Raw genomic sequence first — 22,308 nt, forward strand, 5'->3', positions numbered from 1 at the left:
AGAGAGAGAGCCACAAACCTCCTGCCCCGAGACAGCTGGGCCAGCCCTCGGAAGGCCCCACAGCATGTGGGAACTCCGATCCATAGCCTTCTCCAGGGCTGTGTTTGCAGAGTTCCTGGCCACACTCATCTTTGTCTTCTTCGGCCTAGGCTCAGCCCTCAACTGGCCACAGAACTTGCCCTCTGTGTTGCAGATTGCCATGGCCTTTGGCTTGGCTATCGGCACCCTTGTGCAGACTCTGGGACACATCAGCGGGGCCCACATGAACCCTGCTGTGACTGTGGCCTGCCTGGTGGGCTGCCATGTGTCATTTCTTCGAGCTGCCTTCTACGTGGCTGCCCAGCTGCTGGGAGCTGTGGCAGGGGCTGCCCTGCTCCATGAGATCACACCCGCAAACGTCCAAGGAAACCTGGCTGTCAATGCTGTGAGTAACTGGAACTTAGTCCATTCCACACAGGGCAGATCCTGGGGAGTCCCTTACAGAGGATAAGATGGGAGGGAACAGATCTGGGTGAGGGTCTGGGTGGGGAGAGACAGAGGGAAGGAGGGTGGGTAAAGATGCTGGAGGCAGGAACACAGCTGCCATAGGAGAATCAAGGTAGAAGAAGCAACAATGCAGAGAGGAAGCAGGACATATGTGCTTTTTGCCCTGGGCCTCGTGGAGGAAGAGCAGCATCAAGGTCTCTATTGGACTTGATACCTGCATTCGAGTAAGGTCAGGGCTAGGACTCAGCAGAAGACAGGGTCCCAAAGCAGATGTGCTTTCCTACCTGAGAGGAACTTTAGAGTGTAAGTCCTGAGGGTCTTCTACAGGGAAGAAGGATGCAACATGTCTTCAACATCTACTGTGTGCGAGCCTCAAGGCAAATGTTTCTCATGGGCCTCGCATAGACATTTTGCAACAACCTTGCGAAGCTGAGATGGGTATATCTTTTCTTAAGGATATGGGAACTGAGGCTCAGAGAGGGGAAGTGCCAGGGCCAGACTTCTAACCCAAGCTTGACTGCAAAACCCATAATCTTTTCACTTGACCAATGTCCCTTCCCTGAGCCATCGTCAAGGAAACTGAGGCTCAGGGAAGGGAAGTACAGGCCAAAAGTTTTATTGTTTGTCAATACCAGGGAAAGCACCAGAACGCGAAGGAAAGCTAAAGGGGTAAGGTCTCTCCAGACCCTGGCGCCTGTGAGCTAACTGCTAATCAGGCAGATGCCGCAGCCCCTCCTCCTCTATGGCCCACCCTCCCTTCTCCTGGGTCTGTGCAAGGCCTGGGCATCTGAGGGGATGGGTTGGGAGGGATGGTCTGTGCCCCTTCAGTACAACTCTCACTCCACACGACCCCCATCCCAAGCCTAGACAGCAAGTGCCTCTTTCATGCCTCAGTCTCCTGCATTTCTTGGCCTGCTCTATCCCTGGGCCACTGGATAAGAGCTCTGGTACCTCTGAAAAGTCCTGCATACTCTCTGTGGCCACCTTCTCCTCTGCATGGGTGGTCCTTCCTCATAGGAGGGGCAGAAGTATCCCAATTGGGTAGCTTCTCTCTTCTTCAAATTGGAAAATGTGATGAGGCCGGGAGCTCAGGGCTGAGAAGACACTAGAGTGGCCATGGTGGTGGACAAACTGAAGAGTGTGACCCTTTCCGTTGAATTAGTTCAGTTGGCAGCAAAGAGAGGAGCAGATAGACTGAAAGAGGAACTTCCTGAGAGCATGGCCAAGAAAGTTTCAGATTGTGTGGCTAGGGAATCTCCTCTAACAGAGAGACAGTGGGATTGCTAGAGGGATGTGGGGATACCCTTCCTGCTCCTTCATCATTTCAGAGTTGACCGGGGCCCTCAGAATAAAATGGTCTGGAAAAGTTCCCCCAAGTTATTGCTCAGCATCTACTATCTTGAAGAACCCTGCCTGGCTGGAAGCGGAAAGCAGTGGGGCTGCCTCAGCTGTCCTCTGAGGTCCCTAGGCCACCAGGAAGTTCTCGTTGATGTGCACCTGCTCTGTGCCAGACCAGACATCATCTCATTCTTGGTATAATACTGTAAGGTGAATTCTGTGATCCCTCCACCCTGAGTGGTAAATTGAGGCTCAGCATTCAAATGACTCAAATCACAGAACCAGTAAGTGTCAGCACCTGAAAACGGACCCAGAGTGTCTGACACCAAACCCATGTTCGCACTGTCTCTCTCACCAGACGGAATGAGGCTGGGGCTTTGCCTTTCTCATTTTCAGTCTTTAAACAGTCCTCCTGAATTTTATTATCCCCATTTTACAGAAGGAAAAACTGAGGCTGAAGTAAATAGGACCCCACGATAAATCAGAGGCCTCCAAAGTATCTGCCTTTAAAGCTCTTTTCACTGTCCCAAACTAGAGGCTCTGACATTGGATCACAGGGAATTGAAGTTAGACCCTAGAGAGTCTCAGTGGTGATAGCCCAATGGCTAGGACCCAGGGGTAGGGGTTCAGGGCCTAAAGAAGGAACATGGGTGGTGAGAGCTGTCACAGCTCCTCCCAGTGCAGTGCCCAGCCCCAGAGGGAAGGGTGTAGGGCACAGGATGACAAAACCCAAAGAGAAATCCAGTACTGGGTGCGGTCAAGTTATGAAATTGCCTCTTTACTTGGCCTTAAGTTCTCTCATCACCCAAGGCAGGGTCTGCTGGAACCCCAGGCACCTGCATGGGTGTGGAGGCATTGCAGTATAGGGCTCCAGCACCCCCAGCCCAGCCTCCACAGGAAATACAAAGAGCAAACCCACAGGGCAAAATTGAGGCCTGTAATGCAGTGGGAAACAGGCAAGGTAAGAGGAAAGAGTCAAATGTTAGATTTGTGGGGTAAGGGGGCACACAAGAACCATCCCCAGATACAAGTCCCTAGACCCTGTCCATGGGAGCCCTTTGACCATTGAGAAGAAAGACAACAGGCCTCTTGTTACACAAGTATCTTATGGCCCAGGAAGAGAGGAAAGTCTTTCTATTAGCTAATCTAAAGTTTCCTACTATATTCAAAATCTCTCCCTTCCTTGTTCTTCAGGAAATGAATTCTGGACTCAGCATCTTTTTCTTCTTGCACTGTAGGCACACAACCCTAGCCCCTAAATCTAAAGGTCTGTAGAGTCAGTTTTCTTATCTCTGGCTGGGGGACCATAGGCAGTCTTGGGGTCTATCCCTCTGCCTTTGGGTCACAGCCCAAGAAGAAGCTGTAGGTAATTTGGGCTAAGGTGTTCTGGCTCCCAGCCTGGAAGCCTCTCTGGAGCCTTGACTGCAGGTGGGCAGAAAGATGGAGCCAATATAGGAAGATGCTCACTGTTTTCCCACCCTCCCTGTCTGTCCCTAGCTCCGCAACAACACGACAGTTGGCCAGGCTGTCACCGTGGAGCTATTCCTGACCTTGCAGCTGGTGCTCTGCATCTTCGCCTCCACCGACGAGCGCCGTGGAGACAGCCTGGGCACCCCCGCCCTCTCCATTGGCTTCTCTGTGACCCTGGGCCACCTCCTTGGGGTAGGTTGTGGCTACTGGTTCCAGCCTCCCTGGAGGGGCAGACACACAGACTTTCCCCCAAAGAAGCTGACATACAGACCACTCTAGAAACTGCTACAGAACCCTCAAAAGTTATAGACACAAAGATGCCCCAGAAGGACAGATATACAGAACTCCCAAGAGGGACAGACATACCCCAGAGGGTTTGACTGCCAGATACCCCAAAGGGACACATACCGCTCCAGCCTCAAATGAATACAGAGCCTTGTGAATATAACATGAACTTAATTTGTCTGTGGCATAGACTCCCTCTGGGTTGAGATCAAGCACTGGAGAAGGGTACAAAAACTCCCTGCCCGGTCATCGCCTCCCTTCACTCTCTGACCTCTATCTTCCATTGTAGATCCACTACACCGGCTGCTCTATGAATCCTGCCCGCTCCCTGGCTCCAGCCGTTGTCACCGGCATATTTGATGACAACTGGGTAATGGCTGAGACCTCCCTGCCTTCCCCTCCTCCAGAAACTCATCTCAGCAAAGGCTGGAATAGAGTGGGGTGGGGGCTCAGCAAACTCTCCACACTTCTTCTCCCTTGGGAGCCTTGAGTTTCACCCTACAGGTCTGATGCTAACGACTCAGTTTCCACATCCGTAAGTGAGGATAATTGCAATTCTGGCCTCCCTGGCATTTTGGAAAGATTAAGTGAGGTAGGTTACTGGTGTAAAACAGATCACTTAGAACTCGATAAATGGTAGTATTTATGCTAGCTAACACATATTTTTATTATTTAGCACTTATCTAGTGCTTAACATGTACAACGCCTTATTCTAAGTGCTTTGCCAATATTAACTCATTTAGTTTTCACAACAACCTTAGAAGGCTAAGTATTATTATAATGAAAGGAAACTGAGGCACAGACGGGGTAAGTAACTTGTCTAAGTTCACCCAGGCAGTCCGCGTTGGGACGCGCACCCTTAGCCCCCAACGAAATAGTCTTCCCCAGCAGCTCATGTTGTCATTACTAATTATATGATAGTATTTTGTAACCCTGATCGCGTGTGAGGCCCCTTTCCCACGCGAGGTGGGGAGAGCTGCAGATCCCCAGGCTCAGAAGCGCACGGGGAGTGGTGGCGCGGCGGGCGCTGTCCTCCTGCCCTGTCACCCCTACCCCACCCCCCCCGCGCGCCCTGCGAGCCGCCCTCCGTCTCCCTGCAGGTCTTCTGGGTCGGACCCCTGGTCGGAGCCATCTTGGGCTCCCTCCTCTACAACTACGTCCTGTTCCCGCCCGCCAAGAGCCTGTCGGAGCGCCTGGCGGTGCTGAAGGGGCTGGAGCCGGACAGCGACTGGGAGGAGCGCGAGGTGCGGCGGCGGCAGTCAGTGGAGCTGCACTCGCCGCAGAGCCTTCCGCGGGGCAGCAAGGCCTGAGCGCCCCGGCCCGGCCCGGACGGCCCTGGGGAGCTCGGAGCGGCCGCCTGCGGGCCCAGATCGCGCCCGGGCTGCGGGGCACCCGCCCCTCCCGCCGGCCCCGGCCCGAGACATAAGGGTCCACCTGCCCCTCCTCTCCCCGGGTCCAAAGTTGGCCCCCAGTGCTGAGTAGCTGCTTCCAGGAGGGCACGGCCCGGCAAGGGATGCGGGGCTGGCGGTGAGCCTGAAAGACTCCTGTCCAGAGGCCGCTGGCGGGAGAGGAGTCGACCCTCTGGCTCCTTGCGGGGAGCTAGGGATTTGGGGACCGAGCTGGGGAAGGAGGGTGGGTGAGCCGGCAGAGGACGGTTTGGGAGAGCCTGCCCGCGGTATTAGCGAGGAGGAAGTGTACAGACCTCGCCTGAAAATGAGCTTTTGGGGGTCTGGAAATGAGTTTTTGCTAGAGTGTGCAAATGTGTGCTCATCCCCGAGTGCCTCTCAGTCCCCCCAAGCGCAGAGTTGCGCATGCTCCTAAGGGTGAGCAGGTGTGCTGTGGTGGTGCAAATGTGCACTTGCTGGTGACTTCTCACTGCTGCTTTGTCCCTTCCTCCCCCTCTGCAATAAATCCACCTCCTCTGCAGTGGATGAGTTCTTGCCAGCGGTCATCCTCAGGAGATCCAAGAGTGTGTTTTCCGGGAGAAGGGAAGGGAGCGTCTAGAGACCACTTTGAGAGGGCTGAAGGGAGGGCCTTGATTTCTCTACCCTGCCCCTGCTAGAAAATTTCCCTAAGCTGCGGCATCGGGCCCCAAGACTTGTCAGGACCATTGCTAAAGGCAGAGAGAGGTATCAACCAGAGAATGGCTCCCTTAGAAGCCGCCTCTGAGAAAAAGGAAGAATAGGTGGCCAGGGACCTCCTTTCTCCCCTGAGGGAGGATTTCTCCAAAAGAGGAAGCAGGCATGTATATGTGCATGCCACGTGTATGCCTGTGACCACCCATCTCCAGGGTGGCTCCAGACCTAGAGATTAGCCTCCCACAGTGATGGAGAAAACAAAACCCCTTTTGGGGCCTCTGGTTTTGAATTGGGAGTGGGGAGATTTGCAACTAGACACTTCTTGAAAGGAGACACTCAGTTTCGCAAGTGAGCCCTCTCACCCAGCACACACCTTTGGCTGGCTGGGCAAGGCACTCAGGCATGCAACCACAGGCACCAGGCAACACCTCTCCATTACCCACCGTAGGCCCCCCTCCCCAGGCAGCGGTTCTTCCTTCCCAGGAATCTCTCCTCCCCTCCCTTCCTCCTCCTCAGCCCCAGTGCTCGCTCCCTTCCAGCCCCCATCACAGGACAGTTATTGTGGAGAGAGCAGCCTAGCACTCTCAGGACCAGAGAAGGGAAATTACTTGTCCAGGCAGAGGCAGATCTAAAGCCTGGGCTTCTAAATTTTCAGGCCAGTGCATTAACTGGGATTAACTGAGATTAAGTGAGATGATGCATGTAAAGATGCTGTGTGAACTGTAATTCCTTATACCATTATCACACATTATTGAAATCATTTTATTACTTCTGCTTCATGGGATAAGAACTCAGAAGGAGCCTGACCCTTGGCCTCTTCACCTCCTTTAGTTGGTGGTCAAAGCAAAGGAGAGCCCTGGGAACCCCAAGGTACAGGCAGAAGATGGGCTTGGGGCTGGCCCCATTCTGGTCCAGCTTCTTAAACTCTCCGGACCTGAGTGCACCCTGACTCTTCTGTCCTTTCCTTCCTCCCACCACCTGCTGTGTAGCTAATGTGAGAGACACACCTTGAGTCCCTTTTTCCATCTTCTCTGTTGCCTCCATGCTTTCAAGGCTTTTATCTGTGTCTGTCCCACAACACGCCAAACACCCACTGTGCATTGGACTCGCCAGCCCCTTCCTGCCTTCTACTCCCTTTAGAGATGGACTGTGTGAGAGGAACATCTATGTAATGGTGCACACCTTTGTATCTATGTCTTTTTTGTCTTCCTTGACCAAAGCTCCCTTTGGGATCAGAAAAAGTCTGCCGTGGGCTATAAGTGCTGTAGAGATGACTCTCCCAAACTTCCTATAGAGCTGGTGACAGCCATCTGGCCTCATTACTGGGGGAGGGGTCAAGTCAGAGACCAAAGTGACCTCCAGGGCTGTGTTCCTAGCTGAGTGTCCTTGCTCTGGAAGTTTAAAGACAGCAAGGCATTGAGTGAGCAAAGCCTGAATGTGTCTCAGGCACCTTGTCCCACCCCACCTCACCCCAACAGGTCCGTCTGGAAATTGCTAAGAATTTCTCTCTATGTCCGTTTCGCTTCCTGGATTTCATCTCCCCTGCCCCAAAATAAATGTGAGATTCCTACCACTTCCAGCCCAGATTGGGGTCACTAAGGTCAGAGGTCAAAGCAGGATTCAAAGTGATGGGACACAAACATCTCTTGTGTCCTGGCCTCTAGGCTGGGCACTTTACATGCATTAGCTTATTTCATCCTCCTAAAACTTCGGGTAGGATACAGAATAATGGCTCTCAGCCATGCAAGGTTTTATTATTTCCAAAGCAATCCCTTATGTGAGATGGGCAGAACGAATACAGTCATGTGCCACATAATGATGTTTAGGTCAATGACTGACCGCATATATGACGGTGGTCCCATAAGATTATAATAGAGCTGAAAATTTCTACTAGTGACATTGTAACCATTGTAACATCGTAATATCATAGCTCAACACATTACGTGTTTACAGTGATGCTGATGTAAGCAAATCTACTGTGCTGCCAGCCTATAAAAGTATAATACATACAATTATAGTAGTAGGCTATACCATCTGGGTCTCTGTAAGTTTACTCTATGATGTTTGCACAATGACGAAATCGCCTAAAAATGCATTTCTCAGAATGTAATCCTTATTGTTAAGTGGCACGTGACTGTACTGTTCTTTTATAGACTAATAAACAGAAACTAAGAGACTAAAGTCACACAGCTCTAAAATAGTGGAGCCAAGACTTGAACTCAGGTGTTTTTATTCAAAACCCCATGACCTTTCCACTCAGAAGCCAAAGGAGACCAAGTCTGGTCTGAGGCAAGTTGTAGGCCTCTCTTGGAAGCCCCTGGTAAAAACCAGAACATGAAACAGTGCCTATCCAGCCCAGCCCACTGACTTGTGGTGGACACAGGGCCTTGGGGAGGGCTGAGGCAGGGCAGGGAGAAAATGACAACATGGGGTGGTTTCTGCACTTGAAAAGTACCCATTCTGGAGGAGGGTGGAGGTCAGACACACCCCAAACCAGACAGAGGCCAGGCAGCATAGAGGCAGGTGAACAGGCCTCCAGGTCCTCAAGTTGGAAACAGAGAGGCCTTGAGCTAAGGGGAAAAGATGGCTGAGCTTGAGGGGGCAGGTAGATAGGCCCAGGTCCTAGCAGCATCCATTCCCATATTCCCACTTTGTGCCAGATGACTTCGTACTTGTAAATATCACTTTGATGTTGTTTTGTATCTTTAAGCTGTGATTCTGTATATATGCAATGCCTCCCAACTAGACTGTAAGCCCTTTAGGGACAGGGCTCCTTCCAGTTCTTGGATGGCCTTCTCCTGTCTATCTTCCCTCATCTGTCTTGTCTAGCACAGTGCTCTGCAGATAGTAAGCTTAATAAATGCTCATTTGCCAGTAAGTGCTATTTCTTCCACAACTTAGAAATGGTCGATACAGTCCAAGGTACCAGAAGACAGACTGGGGTCTCTGGCATGTCCTGTGTTCCCCAGAGCTACTGTTAGGAATGGTGCAAAGGGAATACAATGCTCAACTAATTGGTGGCAAATTCTAACTGTCAACCTGGCCAGATGAGCATCCAGGGGGTGAATCAGGTGGCATCATGGAGAGGGCATGAAGACATGGGCAGGCTGTGTGGCCTGCAGACAGAGCAATGAACAGCCCTTTTTGGTCCCCTTGTGATGGCTTAGCACCGTGTTGGGAAGTCAGGGTAGGGGACCTTCAGAGTCTGGGACAATACCTAACACTCAACATGTCTGAAACTGACTGCCTGCGCTTCTCCCCAAACCTTCTCTTCGCACAGTCCTTTCATCTTAACTGATAGCAACTCCATCTTTCCAGCTGCTAAGGCCAAAAAGCTCATCATCCTTAACTCCTCATTCTCACACACCACGTGAGCTCCATTGGGGAATCTGGTTGGCTCTACTTCACAAGGGATCCAGAATCCCATCACCCTCACCTTTAGTGCCCCCCCACCCCAGTTCTAGGCCACCATTTTCTCTCCCTGGATAGGTGACAGCTGGTCTCCCTGCTTCCATTATTGCCCCCTCTGGACTCTTCTCAACACAACGGCAGAGGAGCCGTGCTAAAAACTTTGTCAGACCATTCTAGTCCTTGGCTCAGCGACTTCCTCCATCTTTCAAATGAAGCCTGCAGTCCTTTTGGTGTTGCACAGGTCTGCCCACCTACACCACCTCTGTCCTCATCGCCTTACGCTCTCTCTTGCTCCCTCTATTCCAGCAACACTGGCAGCTCTTCTGCCTGGGATGTTCTCTCCCCAGATATATGCATGAATCGCTCTCTCCACTTTCAAGTCTTTGCTCAAATGTCACCTTCTCAATAAGACCTACGCTGACACCCCATTTAAAATTTCAAAAAGCCTCTACTCCTACCAGATATATATGCTATTGTTCCATAGCATTTACCAGATTCTATGATACGATTCTATAAAATTTTCATATGTCCATTATTCATTGTCTGTCTCCTTTCAGCTCATGCCTATACCCAAGTGCCTAGAAAAGTGCCTGGTACAAAGTAAATGCTTGATAAATTTTTGTGGAATGAATGGATGACTCTTTCCTAACACTGGGGATATGTGGAGCCCCAGGGGATCACCTGCTGCCAATTACCCTACCATTTCTACCCCCAGCACTCATCAATCCCAGGGAATACAGGGGCCCCTAATCAAGAAAGGCGAAAAGCAGCCCTCCTTGAGAGAGTCTAGCTCTCCCTGCCACAAATGGGGAGGCCCATCTCCCAGCCCAGAGAGGTTCCTCTGGGGCTAGCAGGGCAGAGACCAAGTGCTCAGGGAGAAGACAATTTCAAGACATAGGAGTTTCAGTAGTTTCTTGGGACAACCTGGAGACAGAGTGACCCTGATGTCAGAGAAATAGAAGAACCTCAAGCACAAGCCTAGGAAACATAACCGGCTGCCCCCTCTGAGCCACCTTGACAGATTGAGTCTCCTTCAGCCACACCAGGCCCATTCCTGGTGACCCTGTGGGTCCTATCTCAGATCACTGTGTAACCTCTGAGTCTGGGTTTCCTTACAGGTAGCTCAGAATTAAATCACACAGTGGAAGGTAAAGACCTTGGTTAGTTGTAAAGGATTGGGCCCAGATCCTCAAGTAGGAGCTTCCCCCGGCGGCTCAGCCTCCTGTGAGCACTGCCAAGTCCTTCTCACCCAAGGTGATAGAGTTTGAGACCTGTGGATCCACAAAGGTAGTGCCTAGAGAGAAAAGATGAGAAAGAAGGTGGAAGGGTACAGACTACAGGCAAGAAAGTTCAACAATCAAGGGGCCTGGCCCCCAAAGGCCTGTGGGGTCATCACAGTCTGGGCCAGGCCCACGTCAAGCCTTGATCCCCAAGTTCAAATGAAAATCATGTGTACAGCTGCCATGCCCTGTCAAGAGCAGGACCTTAGTATCCATGGCAGAAAGGGCAGACAGACCTCCTGCCTCAAGAGGAGAAAGGTGGGGGAGGAGCTGCTCCAGCAGGAAACACTAAACAGAGGAGGAACAATACAGGGTTTCTTTGGTCCCTGTTTTCTTTGGCCTCTTAGCTGCCATGGAGCCCAGAATACACTTCTCTAAATCCTGGGCTTTCCTCCGGGACCCTCCCCTTAGCCCCTGCCTGACAGATTGCCAGAGAAGCACCCATTCTCTTCCTCTACTGCACCTTCCACCTTAGCTCCACAGACCCTTGAGTGGGCTTTTAAATTATAGTCACATCATAAGGAAACTTTACTTAGCCTTACCCAGGCCAGGCACCTTGCTAAGTGCTTCCTAAGGACACATTATAGTGGTGGTGGTGGGTTCTTTACTGCAGCTCCTCTTTTGGGATCTTAGGGGTGGTTCCTTGCCCCTCCTCCAAGCCCTGGAGGGCCCTCCAGCCTCATTCCCCACATGCCTAACCTGGGGATGGGAAGAGGGAGGGGTGGGAGAGCAGCTGAGAGCTCAGAGAGAAAGAGCAAGGACGGGAGGAGGGGAGGAAACTGGAAAAAAGTGCCACCCAGTCCAGGGGTAAGAGGACTTGACTTTAGGGGCACTGAAAAAGACAGACGTGGAAAATGAGGTAGAGACAAACAGAAACCAAGAAAGTCACAGAAATTGATAGACAGAGGAAAGGTGAAATAGAGAGGAGATGGAGACAGAGATAAAGAGACAGAGAGAGACAAAGGCTAAGACTGTAAAAAGAAGGGATAAAAACAGAAATGGAGAGAGAGAGAGACAGGGGGGAGAGAGAGAGAGAGAAAGAGAGAGAGACAGGGAGAAAGAGAGACAGGGAGAGTGAAGAGAAAGACAAAAAAAGTCTGAAAAAGAGACAGGGTTTGGAGAAACAAACTGAAGGAGAAAGACAGAGAGGCAGAGAGCTTGCTATAGGAATAGAAATCAAGACCGAGTGAGGGTTTGAAGGAAGAGGAGACTAAAGAAACTGGGAGGAGGGGGAGAAGCAGGAGACGCAGAAGGAAAACCTGAGATTTAGCGTGGAGGCTTCTGGTAGGAAGGCGGGAGAGGAAAAGACCTGTTGTGGGAGGTCGGTAGCGCGCCCGCACTCTCCCGGCAACCCCCACCGCCCTCCCCGCCCCTCATCCTAGGGCCTCTTTCCTGACTTAAAGCAAAACCGAACCGGCTATGCCCGCTCCCGTCGCATGGACAAAGTGACCTCAGGCCCTCACCTCCTTAGGGGACTCGCTGGGATCCCCAAAGGGGCTGTGCTCCCGGAGGGGCTGGGACGGTTGCCGAGTAGAGGGGACGTCCCGGGGTCCGCTGCCCACCACCAGGACTGCCCAGCTCTGGGGGTCGAGGATTGATTGCCAAGCGCCGTGCAGGCTGGCACTATGCCCGCTTTTCCCAAAACGCCCCCGCCCCAATCCGGGAGGCTAGCCTGGTCCGGGTCAGGGAGAGGCCCGCGACCGTGGGACTGCCCCGCACTGCCCGGCCGGGCCGCCCCCGCCACCGGGCTGCAGGGAGCTGTATGGCGCTGTCCTCAGGGAATCGCATCGCTCCAGCTCCGCGGTGGGGTGAGGCTGAGTAAGGATGCCGGGTCGCAGGAGGAAAAGGAGGAACTCGACCCAGGGCCCGAAGAGGAGGAAGTGGGGAGACCACGGCCGGAGATAAAAGCCGTGCAGAAGCGACAGTCGGGAGGAGAGTCGAGTCTGAGCATAGTCTCCTCCGGAGCCTGTGAGTTGAGCGCAGGAGCCGCCTGGAGCGCACCATGCGCGGGTCTCCCGCGGGCGGGCCAGTCTATACCGCCGCCTGGGTAACTTGGCCCGGGCAGGTCTCACGCTGCCCCGGCAGGGCGACGCGCGGGGTCCGGGACAGCGGCGAGCCCAGGGCGGCCGCAAAGTCCCCTCCCTGCGCGCGGCGCTGGCCCCTGAGCGCGGGAGCCGCCCACTGCCCCCCCGCGCTGGCCCCGCTCGGGGGCGCCCGCCCTCTATATAGCGCACCCCTGCAGGGCCGGTGCCAGGCCACCAGCCGCGCAGTGGGAGAGGGCTCCGCGCCTGGGAGCCAGTCCCCTGCCCCCAGCGCCGCCGCTGCCCCGACGGGTGCTTCCCGCTACCGTCTGGCCCCCGAGGCCACCATGAAGAAGGAGGTGTGCTCCGTGGCCTTCATCAAGGCCGTTTTCACCGAGTTCCTGGCCACCCTCATCTTCGTCTTCTTCGGCCTCGGATCGGCCCTCCAGTGGCCGTCGGCGCTGCCTTCCATCTTGCAGATCTCGCTGGCTTTTGGCCTGGCCATAGGCACCTTGGCCCAGGCCCTGGGGCCTGTGAGTGGCGGCCACATCAATCCCGCCATCACACTGGCCCTCTTAGTGGGCAACCAGATCTCCCTGCTCCGGGCTACCTTCTACGTGGTGGCCCAGCTGCTGGGAGCTATTGCGGGAGCAGGCATCCTCTATGGGCTAGCACCAACAAATGCCCGGGGCAATCTGGCTGTCAATGCGGTGAGTGCCAATGGAGTTTGGGTCAAGGACCTTGGGGTGGGATTGGGACCAGGCCCCCATACCCTATCTCAAGAACGGGTGCCACTGAGTGGGCCCATACGCACCCTTGCGAGGAAGGCAGAGCCTCCCAAGGCCAAGAAGATGAATCCCCAGGCTGGTGTGTGCTGGGGCTCAGGCTCCCTCTTTCATACCCACATCCTCTGCCCAGCTCTCCTCCTGCTGCTACTTCCTGGCTCCTCTCCTGGTGTCTGTTACCCCTCCTTTCTCATCCAAAACTTGTGCCTTTTCTCCCATCTCACTCCTGAATTCTGTCTTCTTGGGCCCTTCATGGCCCTTGTCTGCTCCTCAGTGGTTTCTTGGAACCATCAGAGAGAGATGGGTTGTAATCCTGGCTTCCAATGACCCTGGCCTCTCTGGGTCTCTTTTTTCTCAGCCATTATATGGGGATGGTCATAACCTACACAGCAGGTGTCAAGAGATCCCATTTAGAAACCATGTTTTTGAAGCCCCTAATTTAGTTCCAGTGCATAGGGTCTCTGATGAATATTGGTTCCTGCTCCTGGCTCCCTACTGCCTTCCTCTCCCCAGCACCAGATTCAGCCCCCATGTCCCATGCAAACTGGGTTCATTAATCAAACACAGAGGAGGATTTTCTCAGCTATTGTCAAATTGTGAGTCAGCCGCACTGGAGAGACGGGTTTGAGGTTGGCACTGGCAGCAGGTCAGGCACGGGCGGGAGGTGGGCTGGGGTGCAGCAGGCAAACTGGGACGCTGCCCACAGGAGGGAGGGTAAATGCCAGCTTGTGGGGGTTGGGGACTGGGCAGAACCGTTGAAAGAACTGTGTCCAGGAAAAGCTCCCCTCACACTGTCCTTTGGCCTGTGCTCCAAGCATTGCACACACCGTGAATTATGTAGTCTCTTTTGTCAAATGACCTCCCTGACTTGATGTGCACTGGGCTCTAGGTGTCCTTGGAGGCCCAAAGCTCATCTCCACAAGCCCCTGGCCATAGAAGAAGAGGAAGGCCGGGGTCTTAACCCAACCTCCCATTCCAGCTCAACAACAACACAACGCCGGGCCAGGCCGTCGTGGTAGAGCTGATTCTGACCTTCCAGCTGGCGCTCTGTGTCTTCTCCTCCACCGACTCCCGCCGCACCAGCCCTGTGGGCTCCCCAGCCCTATCCATTGGCCTGTCGGTCACACTGGGCCATCTCGTGGGGGTGAGCAGAGCTGCCACATGGCTGGTGTTGTGGGAAGCCCCTCAAGGCAAATAATGGGGCCCTAGAGTAGCACCCCTCTGGACCAACAAGCCCTACAATTTGGGTCTGGAGTGGGGCTGCTATACTCTGGTGCAGACTTGAACCCTCAAATCTTTCTGTAGCCTGAGGAAAGGTAGGAGAGGTAGGAACTGAGGTGGGGCCAGGAAACCAAGCCTTAGCTCAAGGCAGATAAAAGAGGGGTGCATAGGGACCTATGGAGGAAGAGGTCACCAGCCTAGGAATCAGGAGACTTGAGTTTAAGACCTGGCTGAGCCCCTGTACTGGTAGGTGCACCTGAGACAGTTGGGGGCCCTGTGGGAGTGGACAAGCACATTCCCCCTCCTCACTATATCCCTCTCTCTGTCTAGATCTACTTCACCGGCTGCTCCATGAACCCAGCCCGCTCTTTTGGCCCCGCAGTGGTCATGAAGCGGTTCAGCCCTGCACACTGGGTGAGTCTGGGCCTCCCCTGCTGGGTCCCTGGCAATGAGGGCCTGGACATCCGGCTATGGCAGCCAAGAGCTAACTGGACTTTCTGGATGCTGTGGGCCCAGAGCTTGGGGGTGGCTCCCGAGAGCGGTAGCTGGAGAGAGAAGGGAACACAGTAGGGAATGGATGCAGCCAGAACAAGGGCAAAGGTAGATGTATATGTCTTGAGCCCTTGGGGCCAGGGGACCCTGGTTGGGGGGCTGGAGGGGGTACCATGTGTGTCTATCCCTCTAGGGGAGGGAGGGGATCTGTACCTGTGAGTTGAAGATTTCATCTGTCCCTCTGGGGGTCTGTGTGTCTGTCCTCTCTGATGTTTTATTTATCTCCCTTTGTTGAGGGGTTAGAAGAATCTTCCTTCCTATGCATGAGTCTGTCCCTCTAGACAATCTGTCACCTCCTGTGAGGGCTCATGGTTTCTCTCCAGTCTGTCTCTATCCTAACATAGAAGGGAGAGAAATTCTGTTCCTTTCTCTGAGGATCTATATGTCTGTTCCTCTGAAGCTTCATTTGTCTCTCTTTAGGGTAGTGTTGAAGGGGCCCTGTCTCTCTAGAGATATATCTGTCTCCCTTAAGTATGTGGATGTCTCTGGTCCATGTCCCTGTCATTGGAGAGTGTGGTGTCAGTATATCTGTCTCTGAGGTGGGGGAAGTCTTTCCTTCTGGAGGTCTGGAAGTCTGTATATCCATCTCCTCTGAGGGTCCGTGAGTCTGTCCTCTGGGGGGAAGGGGTTGATTTCTGAGGCCTGGGGCTCAGCCCCCTGATGCTGCCCTGTCTCCACCAGGTATTCTGGGTGGGGCCCATCGTGGGAGCTGCTTTGGCTGCCATTCTCTACTTCTACCTGCTCTTCCCCAACTCCCTGAGCCTGAGTGAGCGTGTGGCTGTCGTCAAGGGCACATATGAGCCTGAAGAGGACTGGGAGGAGCAGCGGGAGGAGCGGAAGAAAACCATGGAGCTGACTGCCCGCTGACCAGCATCAGGCAGGAGCCAGCCCCTCAGCCCCTGAACCACAGGGGAAAAAAAAGAAAAAGAAAAAGAAAAACATGACAGCAAAGCTTCCTTCCCCCACAGCTGGGTCCTCTGGGTTGGGGAGGAGGTACTGGCTCCCCAGGCTCCACAGTTAGAAATGGGAGCAGGGATCCATGATGGGGCTCTGGGTGGTGGCCAGGGGCTGGGGTCTGATGGAAAGGGTATCTCTTTGGGACACAGCAGGCTGCTGCCACGAGGTCAGACCTCAGAGATTATGAATGCAGCTCCAAGCTCGCAGGCTGCCCCAGGGCCAGGCCAAGAGTGGGTGGCCTGCACTCTTCATCCCCCACTCTCCCTAGATCCTCTTCAAGAGCCAAAGGGATCCTAGCCCCTAGGACAGCAGAGGCTGACTCTCCCCAGAGCTCCTTAGGAGGGAGACAGACTGGTTCATTAAATGCTGCCTTATTTATTTCTGCTTAAAGATTCATGGGGTAGGGCTGCTGGTGTTTGGGGTGGGGACTTCCCAATAAACCACTGACGTTCATGTACTGCCTCATCTCTCCCCAGAAGCCTCTTCTTGGGACACTCTGGCTCATCGCCTTCCCTCTTCATTATCCCAAACCCTCCCCTATGGATCCTCATGGGCTCCATAGTCCTCTGTGAAAAAATCAGGGAAGCTGAGGCCAGGAGAGGCCTAGAGAGTCAGATACGGGGGTGGGGAAAGTGAAGAGGGCAAGGTCAAATATAGAAATGGAGCTAGAGGTCAGGAGGGGGCAGTGGGAGCAGAGGAGACATTCTCCTCACTGAGTCTCCCGCCCTAGCTATGTCAAGTCCCTGCCATTTGAGGAGGGTGTGCCAGGCACGGTGGAGAAGTAAACAGCCAGCAGCCTCTTGAGATGCCAAAGGGGTGACCAGCTAGGTCTGTCATTGGGAGGAAGCACAGCCCTAGACTTCCTTCTCTGCACTTCGATGTTCCAAAAAGGTGCCATGTTGAGAGCCTATGCTTAGAGAGAGCAACCCTTCCCCCCGCCCCAGCCACACACACACCCAAAAGCCACACCTGGCCCGGTTCTTCTCTGGTATCCTCCCCTGCCTCTACAGGCCCGTGTCTCCACCATCTTCTCTTTTGGGCCTGCAGCTCTGCTGTCCCCTTGCCCACTGACACACCTTAGGAAACCTCCTTAACTCACCAAGCCTCCATCTCTTAAACTATTAAATGAGATTTAAAAGCGCTTCCCTCACAGTGTTGTGGGGATCAAGATGAGATGAAGGAGTCAGATTCCTGGGGCCTGTTTGCTCTCTGTGGGGAAGAGGGTGGAATGCAGATGAGCAGCTCAAGACACAGCCCTGCATAGTTAAGGAGTCCGGGTTGGAGTTCAAGTCTTCCTGTGCAACTTCAAGTAACATAAGCTCTCTGAGTTTTAATTACCGTACCTCATCTGTAAAATGGGGATTCTTGTATCCACCTCGTGCGTGGTTGTGAGGATAAGATGAGACGATGGATGGAAGTAAAACCATTGTGCAAACAGGGCCAAGCACCTCAGAGTGAGTGTTCAATAAACTAGTGTGAAAAGAAACCCTCATGTAAACATCTGGGACCCCAGCCACACCCCAGTTCGGAGCTTCTGTTTTCCTGAGTGTTTGAACCTGAGCACCTGCTTCTCTGTGGTGTGGGAACCTCTCCCCGTGGTCTTCAGTTTTGCCTCAGAAGAGGAGGGGCCGGTAGGGCCAGGAAATGGGCCAGGAAGGGGTGGGAGAGAATATGCACCCTGCTGACAAGGGTCAGTCCCAGGAGCTGGAGATGAGAGCCGCGGAGTCCCCAGCTCTTCTCCACACTTGAGTCGAATATCTGTACATGGGAGCTGCGACCGCCCTGCCCTGCCCTGCCTGCCGTATCGGCATAGTTAACACCAAATGGCAGTGCTCATGTGAGATCCTCAAGGAGCAGTCCCCTACTGGTCACCGCCGGCCCACACCCCAGCCCGGCCGCAAGTGCCAGCTCCGACCTGCAGGGGGGGACGTCGTCCACCAAATGCACAGCTGCTGCTCTTCCTCGTCCCCGAGTCCTGAGGCTGGGCTCCAGCCAGATGGGGTGTGGGGGGTGGAGGACAAGGGGAGTCTCTCAGGCTGGGTCCCCAGGAGCCACCGGGAAGCAGCTACCCGCAGTCCACCCTCATCCCACCATCCGAGAGTGGGTGCAGAAGAGAGGGGATCTCTTCCCCACTCAGTCTCCACAAGACTCAGGTACTGACACAGCCATGACTGTGAGGCTGGCCTCTCCCCAGCAAAGCTGGCCCAGCAACTTGCGTTCCTTTGTGAGCCTGTGGGGGACAGACCCTCGGGGTGGGTGGGGCACCCAGTACGAGGGAGTTCCAAGCACGGACAGAGGGCGAGGGTCCGCCCAGGGCTTTGAGTGGACAAGTTGCGGCGGTTGGGCCGTGTGGTCAGCAGAGGGCGCTGTGCTCCTTGGTGGCTGATTCTCCACTCGCTGCTTAGGTCCAGTCTCACAAAGACCTGCGCACACAGGAACACGCACACCCTAGTCCCGCACAGCCACACCGACCTTCAGTTGTACGGAGGGGCTGCGTATTCTCGGCAGGGATTGCTCACTCCGTGTGTATGAGAACCTTGTCAACCCTCCCCCAATTCTCTCTCACAGGGCTGCTCGGGACCAGAACTGGAAGCCTTGACTCCATGTATTCTCCAAGAGGCAAACATGTGTGTCATACCCATGCACATACACGTTCAGTTGCCCCTTTGACCCTCTGCTTTACCTGAAGATGGAACCCAGAAAGACTCTTGGTTCTTCTCTGGGAGGCTTTCTCCTGGTCTCACTCCCCATCTGCCCAGGGGCTGCCAGTTTTCACCAGATAGGAAGATAGACAGGGTGACTTCATGGAGAGAGAGAACTGGGGGCAAAGGCGGAGAATGGACAGAAGGTTGGCTGTCTAGATGGATGGACAGGAGGAGGGGCTGTTGGAGGATCAGCTTTCTCAGCCCCTCTCTGTACCTCAGCTTCCTCCTGAGTCAGGTGTGAATGAGATCAGAACTCCTTACCTTTGTGGGGATTGGTGAGATGATGTGAGGGAAGCTACCTTGAATTCTTCCCTTTCTGACGTGTTTTTATTGTCCCTCCTCTGCTCCCCCAGTACCTTCCTCCTTCCGCTCCCCCTTGTTCCCCTACCTCCCTCAAGCCCTGAGAGAACCTCAGTCAGAGCTCATAATTCCCCTTGTGCACATGCACACAAACACACACACACACACACTCACACACTCACATACACCTTCCCACAGAGGTGCCCACCCCAGCAGTCTGAGAAGCCCAGAGAGGCCTCTGGGAAGTTAAGAGCACACAATCACCTGACAGACAGCTAGCTATAGGTAGCCATGTGTGGGGCCTTGGCAAAGGCCTCTGAGCATGAGCGACTTCAAAGCATAACACTAGAGCCCAAGACTGGCTGGGCCTAGCAAGGTGCTGACTGGAACTGGAGCAAGCCCTGGACAATGCCTGACTAGCTTCAGGGGTTGAAGAAATTTGTCGCAGGCCAGGTAGGGCCACCAGAGGCTCTGTTCTAGGCCAGCTGGAACACAGGGCTGCTGCTGCACTTAATGATTTCAGCCTCCGGGGCCCAGAGCAGGGGCTGCAGGTGCTGCTTGTCCTGGAGCTGCCACAGCACCAGGACCCTCCCACCCCAGCCTGGTCCTCACAGCTGTCTCACTGGAGAGGGAAAGAGAGTGGCAATCCTAATAACCAACATTTTCTGACTCAGGGACACTCTCCTAGATATTAGCACATTTATTCCTAGTGACACACGGGGAGGTAGGAATTTTCACGTCCATCTTATAAGTGGGGAACCCGAGATCACAGAAGTTCAGCACTGGTGAGGGGTAAAATATACAAAGCGATATTCACATGCTCTCGCTTGTATTGTCTTATCGGTCTCCCAACAGATAGGCATTCCTGCTGTTTGGTGCTTGGTGTGCAGATTCAGAAACCTAGCCTCTAGGTAAGATGTAAGGACTGGTAAGGATCTGTCCCCAAACCCTCTATGGCCCTGTCTGAGGTGAGGGAAGGAGATGACCTAGATGTTCTCTGGGACAGCTCCTAGTCAGGGAACCCACTGTGGCAGGAAGGAATGTCACCTATACTACCCATTCCTTCATTCCTTGAGTATTGAAAGACTCCTTTAAGACAGGCAAGCACAGGATTCTGCACTGGAACAGTGGAGACACTGAGGAGGCTGAAGCCAGAAGTTGTCGCTGGCTTTGCTCAAGCCCAAGTTCTCCATGAAGCTTGCCTTCATTCTACTGGAGAGGAAAATCAGGGTGGGCTTCATGGAGAAATCAAACTTGAGCAAAGTCTTGAAAGAAAAACAAAGAGGAATGGCATTTCAAACCCATGGTCTCTCCATTACTCTGAGATTATCAGGCACATTAAAAAGAAGCCAGGAGCGGGAGATGTGTAAACCACAGATGAGACTTGGAATGGCCAAGAGCTGTCCCCATCACTCAGAGGGCACAGGGAGGGGCCCCTAACTCAACATAGGAGAGGGCTGCCTCTTCTTCGGGGCCACAGGGAAGCTGGTGAGGGCATAGGGCAGCCACTGGTGAGTTGACAGCTGGGGAGGAAGGATGGAAAAAAGTCTTTCCTGCTAGCTTGACTTTCTGGGTGGGACAGAAGGCAAGTGGACCTGCTGGAAGAAAGCCAGAGTAAGTGGGGAAGAGAGTGGGGAAGGTTTGAAATAGGCCTTAGAACAACGGGGAGAAAGCCACCTGGGGATGGTATAAGGATTGTTGAGCAGAGCTGCAACCCCTGCTGAGGCCAGAGTCCATGGACGTGTCATGGCAGCAGTCCGCATGGCTAGGCCAGTGTCTCCAGCAGCGCTCAGCAGCACGCAGATGGCGGGCAGAGGGGTGCGAGAATGAAAATGGAAAGATGAGGGGTGAGGGGTGGGAGGTGGAGGGTGGGGGTGGAGAGAACAGGCAGCTAGGACAGTGGGGCACTGAGGTTAGATACCAGGGGATCTGGCTGGGAGAACAGAAACGGGGTGGGGAAGGGAATTTTACTGTGACTGAGATGGGGGAGGGTGTGTGGACAGAGCCTGTGATCAACGCTGAGAGGTTTCACTTGAAGGTATCAGAGGGCCCAGTCCCAGGTGAGGGAACGTATAAGGCTATATAAGAATAGCTGGCTGAAATGAAGCAGATATGAAAGTCATCTGCCTCCAGGAGGTCATGCTTTCATTCACTCATTCATTCATTCAACAAATATTTATTGAGCGCCTTCTATGGCCAATCCCTGTACAAGACACTACATGTAAGGATGAACAAAAAACTTGGTGCCTGACCATCAGGGGCTCGCCGCCTCTCTGGGGAGACACATTAACACTGTGACAACACCCTATGGTGACTGCAGTGCATGAAAATGCTCAGGTGCAGTGGGAGGGCACAGAGGGATCTTCACCCAGATAAAGAGGAGGTGACATTGAAGTTGAGCTTTAGTGATGGGTTAGGAGTTGCCCAAGCAAAGGAAGTGGGAAGGGCTCTCTAAGGAGAAGAGAGAGCATATTCCAAGGAGAGATCAGCATGGAGTGTTCCAGAACCACTGGCCATTTGGTGAGGCTAGAGGGTAAAGAGCAAGGCAAGGATTGGGGAGAGGTGAGGCAGGAGGAGCAGGATCCCAGAGGGGACTGGAGGCTTTGAAGGGATTTTAGCAGAGGAGCAGCAGGATCAGATTTGCATTTTAGAAAGATCACTCTGGCTGCAGTGTGGATAATTGATTGGAGCAGAGCAAGGGAGCAGACAGAGAGAATGGTGAAAGGCTGCAGGGCAGCGGGGGTGGCGAGAAGAGGGCACAGTCAAAAAATAGACAGGATTCAAAATCAGCAGGACTTGATGCCTTTACTGGATGGAGGCAGGAGAGGAAGGATCTAGGATGCTCAAGTGCCCCCAACTAAGCTGGAGGAAACAGGAGTGCATTTGTGGGGACGGGGAGAGAGGAGGATTCCATTTTGAGACAGGTTGCATTTGAGGAGCTTGAGGACAACCAGGGGACATCCACTGGGCCGGTCGATATGGCCAGGGGCAAAGGTCAGGGCACCCAGATGTGGTTAAGAGGTGAAGACAATTATTTGAACAGCTTAGCAGACTCTGCTTTGTTTGGGTAAATACCTCGATCTGCTGCTGGGGGTAAAAGGGCAGAGCCTAGGGTATGGGTGACCTTAGGGACTGCATAGCCACAAAAATGGCTAAGCTGCCCTCTGTGAGTTGTGACAGGAATTGTTTGGTCCCAAGAGAAGGAGCAGAGAATGGAACAGGGAGGAGCTGAGAAGGCAGGAGGCAGGTGAAGGACCAGTAGAAATTCCCCTGGCAGGTAACAGAGGTGCCCACTGCCATGTGTATCATCTGATTAGCTGTGGAATAAACCTGTCCTCCATCTGCCCCCTCTGTGCCCCAACAGGCCCATATCCTTAGTAAAGTTAACTCTTTTCACATCTGCTCTCTGTGAGTGAGGT

The 22,308-nt window shown here is 53.6% G+C and overlaps 2 protein-coding genes and 1 long non-coding RNA gene across 3 annotated transcripts; 2 read left to right on the forward strand and 1 right to left on the reverse strand.

Moving 5' to 3' along the window:
* Positions 1 to 4,890, forward strand: LOC105297553 (aquaporin-2). The gene is made up of 4 exons (XM_011368303.1): positions 1 to 424; positions 3,322 to 3,486; positions 3,869 to 3,949; positions 4,680 to 4,890. The coding sequence occupies exons 1-4, from the start codon at positions 65 to 67 to the stop codon at positions 4,887 to 4,889; spliced, it is 816 nt and encodes a 271-aa protein (XP_011366605.1). The 5' UTR covers positions 1 to 64; the 3' UTR covers position 4,890.
* A 7,825-nt stretch (positions 4,891 to 12,715) lies between these two features.
* Positions 12,716 to 16,130, forward strand: AQP5 (aquaporin 5). The gene is made up of 4 exons (XM_011368305.2): positions 12,716 to 13,079; positions 14,134 to 14,298; positions 14,706 to 14,789; positions 15,609 to 16,130. The coding sequence occupies exons 1-4, from the start codon at positions 12,717 to 12,719 to the stop codon at positions 15,792 to 15,794; spliced, it is 798 nt and encodes a 265-aa protein (XP_011366607.1). The 5' UTR covers position 12,716; the 3' UTR covers positions 15,795 to 16,130.
* A 109-nt stretch (positions 16,131 to 16,239) lies between these two features.
* On the reverse strand, positions 16,240 to 18,904 carry LOC111744742. The gene is made up of 2 exons (XR_002782320.1): positions 18,568 to 18,904; positions 16,240 to 18,307 (listed from the first exon to the last, which is right to left on the reverse strand). It is a non-coding gene; the product is annotated as an uncharacterized LOC111744742 (long non-coding RNA).
* Positions 18,905 to 22,308: the final 3,404 nt, after the last annotated feature.

Source organism: Pteropus vampyrus, unplaced genomic scaffold (assembly GCF_000151845.1).
Source record: "Pteropus vampyrus isolate Shadow unplaced genomic scaffold, Pvam_2.0 Scaffold140, whole genome shotgun sequence".
NCBI lineage: Eukaryota > Metazoa > Chordata > Mammalia > Chiroptera > Pteropodidae > Pteropus > Pteropus vampyrus.